This window comes from Daphnia magna, linkage group LG8 (assembly GCF_020631705.1).
Source record: "Daphnia magna isolate NIES linkage group LG8, ASM2063170v1.1, whole genome shotgun sequence".
Classification (NCBI taxonomy): Eukaryota; Metazoa; Arthropoda; class Branchiopoda; order Diplostraca; family Daphniidae; genus Daphnia; species Daphnia magna.
In genome coordinates this window covers 9266247-9278989 of record NC_059189.1, presented here as the reverse complement: position 1 = coordinate 9278989, position 12743 = coordinate 9266247, and the positions used below count along the sequence as shown (strand labels likewise).

At 38.5% G+C, this 12743-nt stretch overlaps 2 protein-coding genes across 2 annotated transcripts; both read right to left on the bottom strand.

Annotated features, from left to right (window-relative positions):
• Positions 1-7397: 7397 nt before the first annotated feature.
• Positions 7398-8522, bottom strand: LOC123475281 (aquaporin-like). The gene is made up of 4 exons (XM_045177829.1): positions 8349-8522; positions 8210-8276; positions 7911-7991; positions 7398-7571 (listed from the first exon to the last, which is right to left on the bottom strand). The coding sequence occupies exons 2-4, from the start codon at positions 8240-8242 to the stop codon at positions 7404-7406; spliced, it is 282 nt and encodes a 93-aa protein (XP_045033764.1). The 5' UTR covers positions 8243-8276; positions 8349-8522; the 3' UTR covers positions 7398-7403.
• A 758-nt stretch (positions 8523-9280) lies between these two features.
• Positions 9281-11806, bottom strand: LOC123475280. The gene is given in 3 exon segments (XM_045177828.1): positions 9281-10602; positions 10720-11572; positions 11575-11806. Coding segments are annotated over 3 exon segments (1401 nt in total). The 5' UTR covers positions 11771-11806; the 3' UTR covers positions 9281-10250.
• Positions 11807-12743: the final 937 nt, after the last annotated feature.

Here is a 12743-nt window from a genome sequence, read left to right as displayed (position 1 = left end):
CGTTGAAAGCATCGTCTTTTGAGTGAGTGGGATGTACTAACTTTAATTATTTCCGAAAAGATGTATTAAGTTTTACCATTTGTGAAAGTATCTTGACCAGTGTGTTCTATATTTTCTCTGTATAGAAATAAAGAACGTTTTTTTTCGAAAGTCGGTCAACGACCAACTTGAAACGAATGACGGACGCCATAATCAACTTGCCGGAACGTGCCGGAATAGCAAACTCAATATTACGTGTTCCAGTTCTTTAAAAAAAAATATATTATTATTATTAACTGATGAAAAAATAATTGTTTACAGTCTCAAAGTTCGATGCTGGGGTCGCCCGTTTGGCGTCATTTAAAAACAAAAAAGGACTTTAACCGTTTTGAACTGAGCCGACAACGTGACTCTGCATTATAATCTGCGACCATGTATATCAGACTACATGAGCTTCCAACACTCAGCGAAATCCCTAAAATAATCATAAATTCCAAAATGTCGAAAACTAACCGTAGAAAACAAAAAATAATCCACTACGATCTCAAGTCTTTTCTTATCCTATATACTCGTACCGACTATTGTTCACGCGTCAATAAACATGTTCTCACAATGAAGTTCTATTGGAGGTCAAGAGATGTCACTGAAGTTTGGAGAGTTGCCTACTTGTCGACTTCAAATGTTCGCTCGGGACAAACAAGTATTTTGTTTCGACCATTCTGCCTTTTCATTTTATTTTTTTCATCATTTATCTTTGGCTTTAAATCAATCTGACGCTCGTGTTGGTTAAACATCTATTAACCAGCTAGGGTGCGATGATTAATCACGCGGGCACCTTTTTATATTGCCATAAAATCACGTCTCACGGTTGTCGGTGATAATGAGGCACAACCCATATTTTTCGACGACCCAGAACCATTTTGACACCCTTTTTTTTGCCTTGCTTTTTGACGCGATCACGATTCTTAGCAACTACCTAATAAGTAATAACAAAAAGGAAAAAAACCAAACAAAAGAGCAACTGCCTTCGCACAAAGCCGGAAAGTGGGAGACATATTTAAAAGGGAAAAAAGAACCTATATATAGAGCGAAAACGCGAGAACCAGATGTTGGTGGTATACCACCGACATAAGATAAGACCGACCGATAAGATAAGACCCCCGGGGGGTCTTATCTTATCGCGCCATTTTTTCTTTTTCCTTATAGTTTTATTTTATTATTTTTGTTTTCTTCTTGGTTTTAGTCGAGATAATAATTTAAAAAAAAAGCCATTGAATAAAATGTCATACAAGAATCTTATGGGTGTTGAACCAGAGCGCCTACAATATATTCACCTTCCAAACCGATTTTTGTTGTTGTTGGTTTTCAAATAAAAGGTTAAAATAATTTACAGAAAAAACGGAAAAACAAAACAGGGATAGTTTCAGCTGCATGACGTGGACCTTGCCTTTAACAAATGTTTTCATGTGAGTTGCATCACGGTCTGACGCAAATCCACCTACAAAGAGCGTTGCTAAAGTATTACACAGAAACCGAGGGGAGATACAGGACACACACATCAGAGTGAATCAAACAAAGATAAAAACAAAATGACAGCCAAAAATACATGAAAAACAAAACATTTGTGATTTGCGCAGGTAAAAAAAAAAAAAACGAAACAGAAATGAAAAGGCTAAATCGTTTAGGTAGCTGCGTATATAGAATCGTACACGAAAATGACGCGACAAACTATAGAAAAGAAAGGGGGTTTGGTTATACATCTCGATTTTTGATCGGAAACGAGTTTCTTTCTCTTGTTTTTGTTTTTTTCTAGGACACACACACAAACAAAAAAAAAACAATGAGCTGGATAAATTTTATATGCGATTCTATAAAATGATGGGCTTTTTTGCGGCTCGTGTAAGATTAATCCGAACAGCGAACAAATCATTCAAACGAGAGTGGCAAACTTTGAAAAAAATTAGAAAGCTTAAAATGTCGGCAGAGATAGGAAACAAAAACGATGACACAGAGCGATATAGAAAAATAGGTTTGATATAGCTCAAGCGCAAGACGTAACGGAAGGTGGTATATAATATAGAGATATGCAATGACGCAATATTGCATGTTTGATATCTTATCTATTCCCTGCTTTCGATTTTGTAGTTTTTTTTTCAATAAAAATTAAAAAAGCTGTTGTCGAAAATCATGTGCGTGATAGAAAAAAAAAAACTAACCGTCCAGAAAAAAGAAATCGGCCAACTAAAATCGAAAGAAACACATTTTTGATGTCGTTTGTATACCTAAACAAATACTTTGTGGTTCAATTCAAAGGAATGAAATAAAAAAATAAAAAATATGGATGCCGGGTCTTCCGGTATACATAAAATGGACAACCAAAGAGGTGGGGAAATGAATTTCAATGGAAAAAAATCAAATGAAACGACTGTACGACCCTGCTCTGGAGATGATCAAAGTGGTTTAAAAAACCCCCATTGTTCTAATATAGCAAAAACCCTATCAAATAAGAATTCCCGTTAAAATTTGAATGCGATCACGAAATAAAATTAAAAACGAGCAAAAAAAGGGGGGAGGCAAATAGCCGGAATAGCTCCGGAAAAAGAAAAGAACTCGACTAACGATTCATAGCAGCAGGTGTGAAATCCAAATTATATTATTCGTGAAAAAGGAATGTTTGTTTTGTTTTTGCTTCATTTTTCAGCTTTAATTTTAGATTCTTATTCTCTTTAAACAGCAGTGATCTTTTCTCTGCTTTGAGGGTTGCATCTGACAAATCTGCTAACATCAGTCTCCCGTCCAATATTACAATTCAGGGATCAGTCATCTCTGACCCCACAGCCATTTTAAAGAAGTGCGCGGAGCATTTTATCCCCCTTCCTAGCCCATCCACGTCGGTCCATAAGCAGATGGAAGAGAGGGTGGCTTTGTTTGGTCCGTCATCCTCTCCGATAAGTGATAGCATCTCACACCCGATTTCACAAGATGAACTAGCAAATGCAATGTCATCCTTAAATCTTAAATCTGCCCCAGGGATTGATGGTATCTCCTCAGCTATTTTAAGTTCAATCTACAATCTAATTTCTCACCAGCTTTTAGTTATCATGAACGCTTGTTTCTTTCTCTCTTATTTTCCGAGTTGCTGGAAAATTGCTATGGTCACTATCATAGGTAAACCTAACAAACCCTCGTACGACACATTGAGCAGTTTTCGCCCAATCAGTCTTGTCAACACTTTGGCTAAGATTCTCGAGAAGCTCGTCTTGAACAGACTTCTTTGGCATTCGTCAACAGCCCAATGGCTAAGCCCAAACCAGCACGGTTTCACCCAGGGTAAATCAACAGAAACGGCCATGCACTCTCTAATTTCCTTTTGTGATGCAGCCAAAGAGGCCAAATGCGTGACAGCCTGCGCCTTTCTCGATATCAAAAGCGCATTTGACACTGCATGGCACCCTGCCATCATCTCTGCTTTTGCTGACCGTAAATGTCCACGTTACCTGATTCAACTCATCTATTGTTTCCTCTCTGATCGCACTGCAATCCTCTCCTTAGATAACACTGTCTCCTCTTTTCATGTTGGCCTTGGTTGCCCTCAAGGTGGAGTGCTCTCTCCATTTCTTTGGTCGGTCCTTGTTGACGATGCCCTGCGCCTCCAGTTTCCCTTTCCTTCACTGATAGTTGGCTACGCTGACGACCTAACTGTGGCGACGTATCACAAAGATCCACTAATAGCCACCCGTAATTTGCAGTCCATGTGCGATGGGGTAAACAACTGGTGCCTGGGCAACAAACTTGCATTAAACGCCAGCAAATCGATCTTTATGATCATATGCAAAAAACTCTTCAATTGGTCCCACATCAGCATCTCAATCAATGACCTGAGAATTTTTCCTTCTGCAGAGACCCTCTTTCTTGGCCTTACGATTGACTGTCGCCTAAAATGGCACTCCCACATCTCCAACATGATCGCTGCAGCCCAAAGGGCGTTTTTTGCACTTCAGTCTAGTTTAAAGTCTACGTGGGGCTATGATAGGAAGCGTCTGAAATATATCTACCTCTCTGCGGTTGAACCCATCTTGCTTTACGGTTGTTCCGTCTGGGCCCCTTTTCTATCCACAAAAAAAGGAATCAAGCAACTTCGTGCATTTCAGCGCTCCATTGCTCTCTCTCTAACCTGTGCCTTCAAAACTGTCTCTGCTGAAGGATCCTTCGTCCTTGCAAATATCCTCCCTATAGATTTTCGGGTAATGGAGATAACCCATCTCCGTGTTTCCACCGACACAACAGGACGGTTCTCTGCAGCCTCACTGAAATGGCTTGCTGGCACTCTACCATCTTCCTCCCCTCCTCTCAAAAGTGACTCAACCCAGCGCCATTTTAACCAATGTTGGCCACCTTGGATCCCCTCGTTTCATCCAGTATGGTTACGTGAGGAGTGCAGTTTACACTCACCTGAAGTCTCTCTACTACGAGTTTTTTGTTGCTGTTGCCTTCTCTGGCAACTCATTTCACTGCTGTCTTATCACAGCCGGACAGACACAGGTGTTAGACGTCGCAAATGGCCCTTTAGCAACCGCAAAAGACTCACATTGTGCTACGCAACTGTCTATTCTTCATGCACTATCCTTGGCTAGTCACTCGGTGGCAGGTTGAAATTATTGCTCATCATCACTCCGCTTTGGGGTTCACTCGCTACGGTGCTATGCTCTCGGAAATAGAAAGGCTCTGTGTAGACATACTGGCCCCTCGCAGAGAAAATATTCGTCTCTTTTTCTGTCATCCTTCTAAAGCTAAGGGTCTTCAGCTAGCCTATGCGGGCTGCTGCATTCCTGGTTCCCATCTTCTACACCTTCCGCATCAACTCTGTCCCCAGGTCACTCAAATCCTCTCAGGTCACTCTCTCTTAAACTAGCATCAGTTTCGTTTTAATTTTTCCGCTTCCCCAAAATGTGAATGTGGACACGCTTCAGAATCTGTCATGCACTTCTTATTCTATTGCCCTCTTTTCTCTAGTCCGCGCTCAATCTTTTCGGCAACCTGTGTCTCTATCGATGGCTTTTGGCCTAGGTCCCTTGAATCAATCCCAACATGTCCCATCATTTGGAAGGCTTTTATCGTCTTTATACGTGCATCCAAGCGACTGCGCTGGGAAAAAAACTAGAGTGGTGTGGCTTTCAGGCTTGTTGTTTTCTTTTCAGCTTATACGATGCCCGGCTCTAGGCCTTTAGAGTTTCTAAGGCCGTCCTAGAGCCAAATGCGCGTCCATTCTCTTTCATGGTACTCAGTCCTCCTCTCTCTTGCTGGTCAAAGGAGCTGGAGGCGATCGTATCCTCTCCATAACACCCGTTCACACCCTAATAAGCCACAGATTTTCCCGCTGCGATTGTAATGCTCGGTGCTCTGTCTCGGTGGAGGCTACGCCAGTGGCCGTTGGCTGGCGGCCTCGAAGGTCCAACCAAACTGGATTGACTCCAGCCCGCAAGTCTACTTGCAGGCAAACCTAGCAGAGATCTCAAGAGCATCACATGACCAGTGTGGCGTAAATAGGCCCAGGTTCCCCTGTGTATATTCCCTAGTGTGCATACTCATGCAGCTTGTCTTGTTTTGTTTGTTTGTATTTTGTTAATATGTACATATAGGGGAGACTGGAGTATGCTGGGACACCGGGTCAAGAGAGACAGTAGAGGGAAAAATAGTAGAGTTTAATAAAATTAAAAATTTTTTTAGTATGTTATTTAGATACATACAATCTACTTTGGCATGAAATTTGGTTGAGTTTTATCAATAACTGTATCAGTTATTAACAAAACTAAAAAACCGGTTTTTTTTTAGTAAATTTTGTCTCCGCCATTTAATGTTTCTAGAAAAAAATAATCGCAAATGGCATGTAAATTTAATATGGAAATGAAGCTTAATCATTTCTTTATTGTTAAAAACAAAAATTATAATTTTCGATCAATTACTGTAGATAATATTAACGTTTTAAAAAAATAGTCTTTTTCGGGAAATCGGGACAGCTGTTTTTGACTAAAATGGGACATTAGTGGGCGGGTTTGGCCTTCAAGCCCATCAATCATCACCGAGCTCATGACGCCATTACTGTTCCTTACAATGATCACAAGCAATCGATTATTCAGCATATTAATCGATTACAATAAGCCCAACCCCCACCTATCTTGTAATAAGGGTTTTTTATCATATAAGAAAAATTTTTTATTAACACAATAATCAAATTGAAACGTTTATTAACTTGTAGAGTCTATGCAGTAGGACGCTATTTAAATTTTTACAATTTTTTTTTATGAATTTTAAGGTGAAAACGGAGGACGTCCCTCACCACCCACCCTAGTGTCCTCACTTACCCCTCAAAATAGGCTCCTCCCACAAATCTAAGAAAACTTTAAAAGGTCTTATATGGGAAAATGGTTTATTATTAAATTATATAAAAAATATGGGGGTACATTACCGTATGGAATACATAAAAACAAAATAATAAATTAATTTAATGATTAGTTTGGGAGATATAGGGGGAAAACGAAAACCGTCCCGGCTTACTCCAGTCTCCCCTACTCGGTCAATACATTTCGGGCTATACTCCTGCTGGAGATAAGCCCAGCTAAAAAAAAAAAAAAAAAAAATTCTTATTCTCTTTTTCTTGTAGCTGATTAATAGTGATGTTACGTTATAGGATTTTGACTACTTTTTCGTTATCCGTTAAATTAACGTAGCTTTGAAATTTATACGTTAAGCTAATACGTTATTTAACGCGTTGTTTGAAACAACACGTTAACGTACGTTACACGTTATTTTTACGTTACGTTAAAGAAAAAAATAATTGTAAAATAATAAAAGGATCTTGATTATTAAATTTATTGCGTTTTTCTGCACAGGTTAGGTGATGAAATCAAAGGAATAATATTTTATCAATGGTCTTGATTGTGACTAAGCGACTGTTTTGAATACAGTCATGACAAGTTCTTAGTAAATGAATGTGCACTGGGATCTTCAATTGGTTGCCTACAAATTGCGTGGCTTCCTCCAAGTCAGATTCTTCAGATTTCATTTCATATGAATTCGAGTTCCAAAATTAAATCACATGGACAACCTTTTGCATGCTTTTTGAATTTAAATTCATAAATTGTGAATAACTAGCAGACCAAAAGTAAAAGAAAGCAGCGTTTTCAACTTTTCAATAGGCTGGCAGAATGGGTAATCCCCATTGTTTTGGTTGTCAACAGGAATTTAAAAATGGCAACGCTGTTTTTTTCTGCAAATAACGTCAAAATTTAACGCCTGAAAATAATATTACGTTTACGTTTATCCGTTAAGTTAACGGACCCTCAAAATGGTACGTTAACGCATATTTTACGTTATCCGTTAAGTTAAACGTAACATCACTACTGATTAAGGCGTTTTTCAAATGTTTAGATGGTCGTGGTTCGATCAGCAAGAATTTCGCTCTCCTTTGAATTGGCCACATGGTACTGGTAAGATTCCAATTCGATTTCTTCTTCGACCGAACGGGCTTTAAAAACCTTCTGGTAGAGAAGGGCGGCCACCACACCACCGATGATTGGTCCTGCCCAGTAAACCTAACGAGAAAGTATTTGTTTTTTTAAGGATAAGACGTTTCTGTTTTTTTCTAAGGAGAAACAAATCAGTTGCGACAAGTCTAAGCAGAAACTTTACGTCGGTCTATCCGACGTCAATAATTGAGAATGTTTTGAATTTGAAAGATTTTTGTATACAAAAATACTATTTTTTAAATGATTTAAATACAGGTATATAAGACGTGATTATTCGATATAAGTTACGTTGATTTTTTTTTTTCAGATGAAGGACATGGGCGTGACTAAGTATCGATTTACGTGTCAATTTTCTGGAAGCAATGCCTAATCAATTGAGGATAATAGGAAAAATATGAAAATTACCCAGTGATAACTCCACTTGTTGCTGATGACTGCCGGACCGAGGGATCGAGCCGGATTCAAACTACCACCCGTGTAGTTTCCCTAAAGTATCAAAAATATTTAAATTTGCATTCAACATCTTCAGCATTATTTGAGAAACAATTAAAGGCGTAAACAATAGTTTTAAGAAATCATTTAAAAAACAGGATTAGGAAATGCAGAGTCATGTCACACAATATTGAGTCGAAATTTCCAATCTTTTTTTAAAAACTGAATATTAAATCGTCTTGATGGAAACAGAGAAATGCCTGTAAACTCACCAATAACACAGCCGAAAAACTAACGTATTTCATGGTTTGGTTGCGGTTCCGATGGATAAGTCAAACCCTAGTATTTTGTTCAGAAATACTTTTGATTTAAACTGATTCGAATTTAAAAACCTGTGATGTCAATACTCACCGTTCAAACTCTGACCAACGAATGAATAAAATTTTTCAACAACGTCGTTTATGTAGAAGTGAAGTAAATTGTAGAAAAAAAAACGCTGTGATTTGTTGCAAGTGTTTGACAGTTTAAAAACCACAGATTTCCTGGTATTTCTTCTCGCAAATATAACTGGTTTCCGTCACGTCGTATTGCACCACTATCGTTGTTTTTGTAAAGGGATCATGTATTTAACCATTCTTCCCTTTACGGAATAATTAAATTGTTGCAAGTACTACCCTCTATTGTCGCATTTTATAACTATAAATGTTTCCCCTTCTGTATAATTTGTATTACCACCTCTAGATGACTGGTCGATCTGGAGTCGACCGTAAGTCTCTCTGAAACTTAAAGAGGGGAGTCGGGATTTGGCCCGATGTCCGACAGGACGTTAAAGCCTCGCTTACACTAGAGGTTCTTCTTAAGCTTTTAGTTCCTTAATCTTTTAAGTTCTTAAGAAGTTAAGCTAAGTTTTTAATTTTTCAACTTACACTGTCAAGTGACTTTTTTTTAAAGAAGGCGGAGTTAGTTTTCATGCAAACGCAAATAAATATAAGCAGACGAAGTGCTATTTTTGTGTTGATGTTGAGCGTCATCAAAATGGATAACTACGATTTTTACGTGTACCAGTGGAAACGAAATGTGTTGTTGGATTCACAGCTCTTTTATTTGCGGTAACTCTACTTAAAAAGAAATATCTTATTCGTAAAAGACATCCGAAATAAAACTACAAATGTAAGAACCTTTGGGGCTGTTCATAAATTACGTAGTAGCTTTTTTACTGTTTTTGGACCCCTCCCTTCGTATTGTGGTAAGCTGAGTAGAATCGGAAACCCCCTCTCCCCTAATTACGTAGTAAACGGCAAGACCCCCCCCCCCTAAAAACTATACCTTAAAAAGTAGGCAAATAAAGGGTTTAAAAAACTGTATTTTAGCAACCGTTTAACTTTTACATGAAACAACAATTTGCTCACAAATATTGATTGATTCTGGGTGTAACTGCGTTATAAACAATTTAATAGGCAGGATATGACTTATTTTTTAATTCACTCATCGTTCTCCCATGGATTATCAAAATGCTCTTCAAGCGTCACAACTGGGCACGATAAGATCGAGGGCTTTTCGACAAATGGTGGGATTCCAGAATCCTGATACAATGATAGCCATCATTTCTCTCTGTCGCATCGCTGCGATGCGAACAGGTCTAGTTCTTGTGACGATGAACTCTTTCTCAACAACTGCACTTGCGCTTTGAGTCTTCTTTTTGTGTACAATCATGTGACTCTTCAGCATAACTTTCGATGCAAAATAAAGCGAACATTTTTGGCAAATTCGATCCAATAACTGCGACTGAACTGAGGGTGTGTAAAGATCATAAGGGAGCGTAAGGAATTCTTTAGTTGAATTAGGCAATAAGTCGCGTGAAAGATGGAGCGATAAAAATAAAGAAGGAAAGACGTGACTTTCAAAGCCACTTCGATCAGAAGCTTTTAACCCTTTGTCAGTTTGGATCAATGGAATCGGAGGAGGAATAAACCGCGTAGGAACAACGGCCAAGTATGAGCTTCTCGGCTCGTTAATACAACACATTAGATTTTTACACTTAACAATTTGCGTAAAGTACTGGCTCGTGCGAACATGCTCCGAAAACCAATACTGATCTTTCACGTTGAGCCGATCTTGACTGAATTCATAATAATTCGGATCCACATATTCAGCAACACAAGGATATCCATCAAATACTACTTCACTCCATACCTCTGCCAGAGTAGTCCCAGCTTTTTTAAAGTTCTGTTTTTCAAGGTCCACCAAGGACCCCCATCAACTAGTAGAAAGAAAATAGTTATACAAAAAGTGTTAGAAATTAAATTTCATTCATCAATTTGATTTTATACCTGAGAACATAACAATCGGCTTCACTCTCTCATCTGAACTTTTTGTTATAGAGTTGAATTCAGGGAGGTTCAATAATCGTTCAAAGTCCATACAATGACTTAAAGCAGTTGAAGAACAATGTTTGCCGAAGCGAATGGCGACATAAGTTGGACCTGAATATCCGACAGCACCGGGCATTCCTAGGCTATTTCTGTCAACAGCTATGCCTGCATTGGATTGGATGAGCTTGTGCCCAGCTGCGACAACCCAATCATGGTCCGGAAGTTTTACCCGATACTGCATGTGCATAAGCATAGGGGCCTGTACATTTGCTGCCGTTATCCCTATAGCAACTCTTTTGAAAATAACCAATAATTCCACGTTAATTTTATAACCGCAGTAAATAAAAAGACAGTGACAATAGAAAAATAGTTCTAATAAAAGGCCAGAAATTATTTGAAATTATAAATACCTTGCTTTGTCGTCTTGAGAGATGTTGCACACTTCTGACGGTCCCAAAAGAGATGCAAGTTCATCCATGGTACGTATAGTTGCTTGACACAGTCTCTGATCTGGATGACTTTTATGAAAGTCGTTCTGAGCCCGAATAAGTCTCACTGGAACCGTGTCAATATGGCGCTTTCCTTGGTGGCTACTACTCCTTTTAGGCTGTAATCCAAGGTACACTGATGATCTTTTCACGTGAAATCCGTCTTTAGTAAGTTGCTCAGTTAAATCATCCAAGGTTAAGATGCTACGATAGATTTCATCTTGTCGCTTTTCATGAGCCGCTGATCCATGCCTAGCGATTCGGACAATTTCAGACAACAACAAAGGCTGTGTTTCTTCGAGGCGAGGCCTACCCGCACTGCCAGAGTCCTTGATCTTCAGTTTTGATTTTAAATTAGGGTCAGCAACAACAGCTGAATTAAGAGCTTCTCGACGATTATCACGGAACTTTTTTTGATTTTGTTGGCGATCTTGTAAATTTTTAAGTTTTTTCTTACATTCATCCAGCTTTCTTTTCTTAGCCTTAAGAATTTCCTGTTCTTCTATAGTTAGCATGTCCATTTTTTGTCGATTATAAAGACCAACCAAATCCCCATTTAATAGATCAATTTCATTTTTAGTTGCTTCTTGGGCAGGCCTTTTCGCAGAACTCGTAATTTTTGAACAAATGTTCTGTTCTGTTTCAGAGTCCGTCAATAAAGGTTCACAAAACTGATCCGAATCAGGTTGAAATTCTAGTTCTTGGGGCCTTTCTATGGTTGTTTTTGTTTTTAAATGAGATATTGATTTGGCGAAAAATTGCATTAATCCACCTTTTTTTTCGCAGCAATACTATTAAGCTTTTTAAGATATTCTTCAGCTTTTGGTTTTATCAACAACGGTTTATTCTCTGAACTTGATTTTATTGACTCCCATTCTTTGTTAAGTTCTTTTTGGCAAGTTTCTTTTCTCTTGTCTGGATAAGCCTTACAATATGCCTCAAATAATTGTTGGTAAATATTAGACTGAGACATTGTTGACCAAGGTCGGGGTCAACGACTAACTGAGACGAAACGAAACAACCAGTTTGCCATTCAATGGGGATTTCCCCTTTATGTCTAGGCCTGTCTGGAAGCTCCTCCCCATTTCCCCCAGGCTACTGCAGCAAATTTTACTTTTTTTTTCAAAAAATTTTTTTTCCGCACACTACGTAGTAAAATAGGAAATACCCCCCCTCCCCTCTGAAGCAAACCGTAGTATTTTGTCAGAGCCCCTCCCCCCCTAAAACGTACTACGTAATTTATGAACAGCCCCTTTGTGGTGGCACCATTGCAAAAAAATTTACGAAGAAGTACGCACTAGCCGAATATTCCTATTGGCTAGAGCTTAAACTTTCCTAAAAGTTTAACAACTTAAAAGCTCAAATATCAAACCAGTTTGATATTTAAGATATTAAGCTTTTGAGTTATTAAGCTGTTAAACTTACAAAAATTATTAGTGTAAGCCAGAAACTTAAAAGCTTAAAACCTTAACTTCTTAAAATTAAAAGCTTAAAAGCTTAAAAACCCTCTAGTGTAAGCGAGGCTTAAGAGGTGGCTTTGCTTGAAGCTGGCTAGCCTCGCGTAAGTCCTTAAGAAGGAGCCTTGTGCAAACTGGCTACCCTTCGCGTATTCTGTTGTATATAGTAACTTCTGTATTATTTGGTACGAATGTTTGTTGTAAGCTTTGTGCCCGAGCTTGTGACAATAAAGAAACTGCAACAAAATTAAAAGCGGTTTAAATAAATAAAAAGGAGACGGCTGATCCACAATGCAAATGTATTGGTTACTAAGTCTAAGCTACAGACATAAATAAATAGAGGTGTGACATACCAGTTGGAACAGTTGTATAGCGTGTGGGTAAAGTCTTCACTTCACAGATCGACTTAACGGAACTTTACTGGTGCTTTAACTGAGTGTTTTAGCCACGGAAGGAAGCTAAGAGGAACTAAGAACAGGTGGATGGAAA